The 8,145-nt window shown below is 52.3% G+C and overlaps 2 protein-coding genes across 2 annotated transcripts; both read left to right on the forward strand.

The window, feature by feature from the left end:
* Positions 1-4,693: 4,693 nt before the first annotated feature.
* On the forward strand, positions 4,694-5,519 carry LOC101764652 (early nodulin-like protein 1). The gene is made up of 2 exons (XM_004955029.1): positions 4,694-5,026; positions 5,131-5,519. The coding sequence occupies exons 1-2, from the start codon at positions 4,792-4,794 to the stop codon at positions 5,517-5,519; spliced, it is 624 nt and encodes a 207-aa protein (XP_004955086.1). The 5' UTR covers positions 4,694-4,791.
* Positions 5,520-6,162: 643 nt separating this feature from the next.
* LOC101765073 (protein GPR108-like) lies at positions 6,163-7,644 on the forward strand. Its single transcript, XM_022828221.1, has 2 exons — positions 6,163-7,035; positions 7,147-7,644. The coding sequence occupies exons 1-2, from the start codon at positions 6,163-6,165 to the stop codon at positions 7,642-7,644; spliced, it is 1,371 nt and encodes a 456-aa protein (XP_022683956.1).
* The last annotated feature ends 501 nt before the right edge of the window (positions 7,645-8,145 follow it).

Here is an 8,145-nt window from a genome sequence, read left to right on the forward strand (position 1 = left end):
ATCGCGAGTGATAGGAAACCACTCGACTTTTACCGTGTCCCTATTTAGCATAGCAACTAAGCGACCTAACATGCTAGTATTCAAAACATGGGTACTAGGAGCATGCAACTAGGGTTTCAATACAACTCCTATGGACTTAATGCACACATGTAAGTAACAAGAATACTATATAAATTTGGAAACTAGGGTTATGCTTTTTAGTTTGCCTTCCTACCCTAAATCAGCCTTGGACCCTTCCAAACTTTGGTTCAGGCCTTGGTTTGCCTCGATCACGTTCAGCTCACCCTCCTGCTGTCCTTCTTCGCATTTCGGGACGAGCTCGTACGTTCCGCTGGTGAGGTTAGCTTTTACACGAGATGCATATGCATAAGATTTCTTTTATAATTTTTCATGACGTAGGTTCTATTTCGTTAACCATAAAAATACGGGGTGTATTTTTGGCCACATTCACCTAGACAAGTTTATAAATATTTCTTTTCTTTTGGTCACATTCACCTAGACAAGTTTATAAGCATTTCTTTTCTTCACCAAAACATGCTTGGTTGGAAAGAAAACATAGATTTTATTTTGATGGTGATTGTGTACATATATAAAATTCTTAGAAATTTATTATTCAAAAGACAACAAGTTGTGCTATTTTGGTACTATTAAGTAAACTTTTTAGGTATGATCATGCTACTGATGAAGAGCATAAATAATCATTTGGGAGCATCCTAGTAGCAATTATCTTTACTAAATAAACTAGCTTTCAACATGAATAAATGTTTGAGGAAGCATATGCTAGTATATGAACATGAATGATTTACAAGATCTTTCCCCCTATATAAGAAATCTACTGTAAAAATTTAAGATGGATTTGACAACTACAGAATTTACTAAAAATCAAACGCGGTTACATTGCAGATATGGAGAATGATTTATAACTAGAGTTCTACCACAAACTTCACAGAATGGTTTTCAACACTATCATATACTACTGTGAATTTATCAGGATTTTATGAGTATGAAAACTATTTATTCCACAATAAGGAGATTAAACAACATGCATTTTGATAAGTAACAAAAACACATATTTCACAGATATGAGCATTAGAAAACTAACAAAATTTATTTTGTATTTCTATCTTTTTTCTTTGATTTTATACGAATTTCCAAACTTTCAGCCATTTCTATACATTTTATTCAAACTTGAATTTTCTCCTTTATAGAATGACTCTTAGAACTTTTCAAGGTTTACAACTACGCCCCTATATTTTGCACTAAGGACCCTAAAACTAAAATCTAGATTGCAATTGGATCCTTGGCTGGCCGGTGGCTCGGGGAGCGCGATTCCGACGATGTAGGCCTGCGAGGTCAGGGGCTAGGGTCATGAGGGCGACGAGGGGCTCACCAGCGACCGGTTTGGAGTAGGTCTCGGGGGCGGAGGAGGGTCGGTGATGGCTCATGGCGAAGCAGTGGCGGCGCGACCGCTTCGGTTTCGGCTCCGACATTGGTGGCGGTGGTGGTGGAGGTTTGTGGGGCTGGGGAGGTGGAGTGGTGGTAGGGGAAGGCGCGTGCGCTTGGGTGGCAATGGGGATGGCCGGGAGGGGGTGCTCGTCGGACGGCGGCAATGGCGGAGCGGTGGGGGGTGCGTGCGGCCGGTGAGGTATGGGCACGGGGCCTTTTTTATAGGCGGTAAAGGGGAAGGGGAGGGGCGAGGTGTCGAGGCGGAGCTCGCAGCTCACTGGCGCAGCAGGGCAGTGGCCGGGCGCGCGGGGAGTGGCCTGGTGGCCGTGGCGTGCGCCGGCGCTCGTGGCGTGGCGCAGACGGCAGTTGGCCACTGCGGATTTGCCGTGCGGGGGAGGAAGATTGCACGCGCGGGGAGTGGGCGAGCTACTGCGCGTGTTTGTGCGTCGCCTCGCCGGCGGCCATTGGCTTGGCGCGACATGGCAGTAGGAATCTCACGCCGCATGGCGACGACGAGCGCGTCGCGAACACGGTGACCGCGCCCAGGGTGCGTTGCACGCGTGGAGTGGGAAGGGGCCGTCTTCAACGGGAGTTTCTTTCAAATTTTGAACTATGTGTTTGAATCTCCAAATATAAAGGTTGAAGTTCAAAGTATAGGCTATAACTTTGGTAAAAGCTAACATATGAAAAACTCAATGGATTTGAAGATAAACTTGGGAGAAGTTTGGTGGAACGCTGGCCAAAACTGGTTTTGAAAATGATTCGAATTTCGGCGGAACTTCTACTCAATTTTTGAACACCTTCCACTCAAAATCAAGAAAAGTGCAAAATAATGAAAGTTGTTCCATTTGAAAAGATCTATCACTTTTATATTGGCTAAAAATTATGTTCTTCTATAAAATTTATTTTTATTTGCTTCCCAAGTGCATCATTATAAGGGTGTTTAACACTTAACCATTTTGATTTTTCTTTGATTTATTCTCAATTTCTCGTGATTTGGCTCTTAATTACTTGAGGTGTCACAGTTGTCTTCTTCCTCCCGAGTGCCGCCCCTCCATCTCCTCTGTGCTGGCCGCCACCCGCTGCCCCTCCCTCCCTCTCCCCAGCGCTGGCTACCACCCGCCGCCCCTGCCTCTTTCTCGCCTCCACGCCATGCTACGCCACCCTGCTCCCCCCGCTGCGGCGGCTTGGCTCCTCTACGCCGCGCCGCCCTTCTCCCTTCTCCCCGGCACTAGCCACCCCTCCCTTCTCCCCGGCGCCGCTCGCCCCCCGCCGGCGAGGCCCTTTGCCTCGTGCTGCCCTGCCTTGCCGCTGCTCGAGAACGGAGACGGACGGTGTTGATGTGGGTTGGGGTGGTCCGCTCGTTTTGTGCGGACCGTTCCAACCCGCATCTACGGGGAATATTCTCTATGGGAGACGACTTCAACCTACTACATTTCCAACCAAACGCGGGTCGATGAAGTCGAATCCGTTCCAATCCAGTTTGACCCCCAACAAACACACCCTAAGTTCTTGCCTAGGACCTCGGATGGCAGCGAAAGATACGTTGTTTTCCGTCGCGAGAACATGATCAGCGGACAAGACGTTTTCAAGGAATCCGGAGGCAAGCAGTAGAGCTCCGGGGGGTTGACATTCTGCAGGTTTCTGAAAGGACACAAAATTCGTGTCCCTTTGTAGCTAATCATATGCCGAGATGGTCTGCACATCTCCGGAGCCTTCTGGATGAACGAATCTCGAGCAAACTATGGGCAGCATATATAGCGACCTATGGACAGGCAAGTATCCCGATCAACTCACGTTGGGATGCGGTGGGAAACAGCACAAAAATAGAGTTCCAGCTAGGGGATACGAACGCATAGGAAATTAATTTTGGTAGAGTAGCCTCCATCCAAGAATCCCTAGATCTCTTTTGTTTTTGCCTAAAGAGAAGCTAGAATCCGGAAGCAGACACAGATCATGTGCCCAGTCATGGGTACAGAGAGATTTTGTTAACGAAGAAGAAGAATGATGTGCCGATTAACGACAGCGACTTAGAAAGGGACCTGTAGGTAAAATCTAGGTCACGAAGAACTCAGATTAGCAGATTACGCATCGCTCTAAAGAAATTGTGTAGGGCTCAAGTTGAACAGCAAGCAAGTACATATTTTTTTATGTTCGTCTCAATACCAGGGGATATTTGGTTCCACCTACAGAAATTGATCCATCAACTTAATGCTTGCTTCTTCACTTAATGCTTGCTTTTAGTCCGGACTAAAATTTATGTCACGTTGAATATTCGAACGTTAATTAGGATTAAATATGATCTAATTATAAAACTAATTACATAGATGGAGGCTAATTCACGAGACGAATCTATTAAGCCATTCCATCATTAGCACATGTTTACTGTAGCACCATATTATCAAATCATGGACTAATTAGGCTTAATAGATTCGTCTCGCAAATTAGTCTCCATCCGTGCGATTGGTTTTATAATTAATTTACATTTAATACTCCTAATTAGTATTCATCATTCGATGTGATAGGAATTTTAGGAGGTATAACCAAACATAGCTCAAATCGGCCTAGCCCAGTACGTTAAGCCCATGAGGCCATGGTTCTGTGTGAGTCGAAACAGAATGTAACTTGGCCCACGAACCAACCAAATCTTGACAATGCAACTAGTGCTTTAAGCGCAACAAGGGTAATGTTTGGATTTCTAAAAAAGGAAAATGTACATTTTACTCCCAAAAGTACGGTGAGAGTTAGCTTAATCTGATAATCTCTAACGTTTCGTCTGACAAACCAGAGCTCTGGCAGAACTCGTGACATTCTTCGATGCCAGGCAAGCACGGCCGCCGCGGAGGGGAGGCGCGGACGCTCGAGAAGTTGTGGGCCGTGGCGCTCGCCCGCCGTGTAGGTTTCGGGCTACGACTCCAGGTCCAAGGTGTGCAGGGACACCCACACGGCCACACACCAGCAGCATGCGGGAGGGCGCGGCGGTGTCATGTCTTGCAACGCGCTAACTGCCGCCGCCTCGTCCCCCACGTCTCATCGCGTTCGCCCTCGCCCACACCGCACGCACGTTCCACAGACCACGGAGCGCGCGCTCGCGCAGTCAAACTACAACCGGCGATGCGACGCGACGCGACCAGCAGGAGTCATACTAGCAACCGTCCGAGCCCGCCAAGCCCCTGCAAGACGCGCCCGAGCACCTACAAGACGCCCACGAGCGCGCACCTCCAGTTCCAACTCCACACAACCCGCGCGCGAGCACCAAGCCAGAAGCCACATCCGAGGCAGCTCAATCCTTCTCCTCCTCGCTCTCGCCGTGAGCGCATCGCCTCCTGCAAGCAAGCTAGGTCCATGGCGGCGTCCGCCGGCATCATCAGCTCCCGCGTGCTCCGCGCGCTGGCCCTCGCCGGCGCCGTCTTCCTCTCCGTCCTCCTCGCTCCGGGCGCCTTCGCCGCCGAGGCCGCCGCGCCGCGGGCGGGGCTGGAGTTCCACGTCGGCGGGCCGCGCGGGTGGCGCGTCCCGGACGCCAACACCAGCTACGGCTGGTGGGCAATGAACAACCGCTTCCACGTCGGCGACCGCCTCTGTGAGTACCAGCCAAAATAATCACTTTTCACCATTCATCATTCCATTTTGATGCAAGTATAACGACGGCAGTGGATGCATGATCGATCCGGTCCTCGCATGCAGATTTCAAGTACGCCCACGACTCGGTGCTGGTGGTGGACCGGCCGTCCTTCGACGCCTGCAACGCCACCGAGCCGCTCGCGGCGTTCGCCGACGGCGCCACCACGGTCCGCCTCGACCGCCCGGGCTTCTTCTGCTTCATCAGCGGCGAGCCGGGCCACTGCGAGCAGGGCCAGCGGCTCGTCGTGCGCGTCATGGTGCACCCGGCACTGGCCGCGGCGCCCGGCCCTGCTGCCGCCTCCGCGCCCGGGACTTCGGCACGGCCGGGCCACGGAGGCGGCCGCCCCGGCGCGTCGTCCTCCGGCGCTGCCGCAGAGGTCGCTGCCGCCGCCGGCGTCGCCGTCGCGGCGGCGGTGGCTGCGCTCGTTGGTGTCGTCTTGGTGCTCCCGTGATCAGTTTGTTTAGTGTCCAAGTTCGCGTGGTACTAGTTGTTAGGTTAATATGCCGCCTCACTATTGCAGTTTCAGTTTCCATGTTATTTTAGGTCCATGACTCATGAGCTATCGGATTTGCGACAGACAATTTGTTTTACTGAGTGATTAGATTGCTATATGTAATTTGTATTGTGATTCATTTCATCATGCTCTTGGAGTTCCTGAACGATGCCGATTTATAGTGAGAACACGAGTTCTGTGTTAATTCGTATGGATTGCCGAATGGCATATGGTCCATCAGTCAATCAGTTCATTGCGTCAGTTGATGATGCAGCACATGCTGAAATGGTACATTGCAAGATATGAAACTGGTCAGGGCGTCAGGCAGTGCTAGCTAGAATATGCACAGAGAAAAAAAAATAGAGCAATGATTGAACCACGTGGCAGAGAGAAGGGCCGTGCTCTCATGGCCCTCCCTAAAACGCGCCATGCTCATCGATGAGCCGCTTGTCCGTCGTCTCCATTGCCGTTGCTCGAGCGGACGCCATGCACGTGTCACAATGGTTCCCGATCCCGAACGGGCAAGCTGAGACGCAAGCAGAACGATCCATCTAGGGCGTTGCATGACAACACGCACGGCGTACCCTCGTTGGCGAACTCCATGGGCACCCCGGTCGCCGTCGCGGCGGCCGTCGCCGCCGCCGCCGCCGCCGTCCTCCTCCTCGCGCGGGTTGCCCATGCCGAGATCAAGATCACGCCCATCGTCTCCGACCCGAGGTCGATCATCCTCTTCGAGCAGTTCGGCTTCGCGAGCGGCGGCAAGGCCACGATCTCCATAAGCCGCGCGACGTGGCAACTCCGGCCGGGGTCGCGCCTCGCCGGCGTCGACCCCAACCTCATGGGGTTCGTGCTCATCTCCGGCTCCCAGTTCCCGAAGGTCAACAACCAGACCGAGTACTCCGCCGCCGACCCGGGGCCGGGAGGTGGCGGCGGTGGCGGGTTCTGCGTGCTGACGAGCGAGTACGCGCTCCCGATGCTCCGGCTCAACGACGTCCCGCCGGGCGGGGTCACCACCACCGTGACCATCGACGACCCCGACGAGTACGCCGTCGTGTTCAGCAACTGCCAGGACGGCGCGGAGGTCACCATGGACGTGCGCACCGAGATGTACAACGTGCGCCGTGACGCCTCCGGCGGGGTCCGGGACTACCTCCCCGTGGGGCTCCGGCCGCTGCCGGGCATCTACGCGGCCGTGTCGGCGGTGTACGTCGCGTTCCTGGCCGGGTGGGCGTGGACGTGCTCCCGGCAGCGCGCAACGGCGGAGCGGATCCACGCCGTCATGGGCGCGCTGCTGCTGTTCAAGGCGCTCAAGACGGCGTGCGCCGCCGAGGACGCGTGGTTCGTCCAGCGCACCGGCACGCCCCACGGCTGGGACGTCGCATTCTACGTCTTCGGCTTCTTCAAGGGCATTCTGCTCTTCACCGTCATCGTCCTCATCGGCACCGGCTGGTCCTTCCTCAAGCCCTACCTCCAGGTCAATTTGTCGATCCGTCGTTCATAAACATTAGCCATGCATCCCCAAAGTTGAATTAGAATTATTGGTCGAAAAAAAGTTGAATTAGAATTCTTTCTGGATGTGATTCAGGAGCGCGAGAAGAGCGTGCTCATGATCGTGATCCCGCTGCAAGTGATCGAGAACCTGGTGCTGGTGGTGATCGGCGAGACGGGGCCGACGGGGAGGGACTGGATCGTGTGGAACCAGGTGTTCCTGCTCATCGACGTCATCTGCTGCTGCGCCGTCTTCTTCCCCATCATCTGGTCCATCCGCGGCCTGCGCGAGGCCTCCAAGACCGACGGCAAGGCGGCGCGCAACCTCCAGAAGCTCACGCTCTTCAAGCGCTTCTACCTCGTTGTCGTCGGCTACCTCTACTTCACCCGGATCATCGTGTCGGCGTTCCTCGCCGTGCTCAACTACAAGTACCAGTGGGGCGTCAACGTCGCCGTCGAGGACGCCAGCTTCGCCTTCTACCTGTTTGTTTTCTACAACTTCAAGCCAGTGGAGAAGAACCCGTATCTGTACATTGGCGACGAGGAGGAGGAGGCCGCCGGCGGGGAGCTTGAGATGGACGATGGAGCTTTCTGAGCTCTGATTCATGGGATGCAGACCCATCCCATCGTGCCTCAAAGTTTTGTTTCATGTACGTACGTGTTATACTTAGCAAGTACAACTAGCCAGGTGCTGCTGGGGGGTTCGGTTGTGTACAAATGTTTCTCTTCTCCTCTTTTCATGAAGGAATGAACATATACATGTGCTCTTTAGGATTTCTTGAAGAATAACCGTGAAATTTCAATAAAATTCATGTTAGATGTCCAAGTATAGGCATATGTATTAGATACTGTTCTTCCCTTTCCCAGTTGGTAAGAAAAATCATTTATTTTCCCTACCAATAAAATACCGCACATATTCACAAAGTAATTATTTTTTCTTAGTAATTAATTGTTACGCCTGCAAAGAAATTCTACAAGAACTCTACGCTTGACATGCTAACGTGGACAGCAACCATGCTTTTGAGTTTTGACTTAAAATAACCTTTACCAGTTGAAAGGTTTTACGGCGGGTTGGTAGTTTTTGTCCACGACAACA

Source organism: Setaria italica, chromosome I (assembly GCF_000263155.2).
Source record: "Setaria italica strain Yugu1 chromosome I, Setaria_italica_v2.0, whole genome shotgun sequence".
Lineage (NCBI taxonomy): Eukaryota > Viridiplantae > Streptophyta > Magnoliopsida > Poales > Poaceae > Setaria > Setaria italica.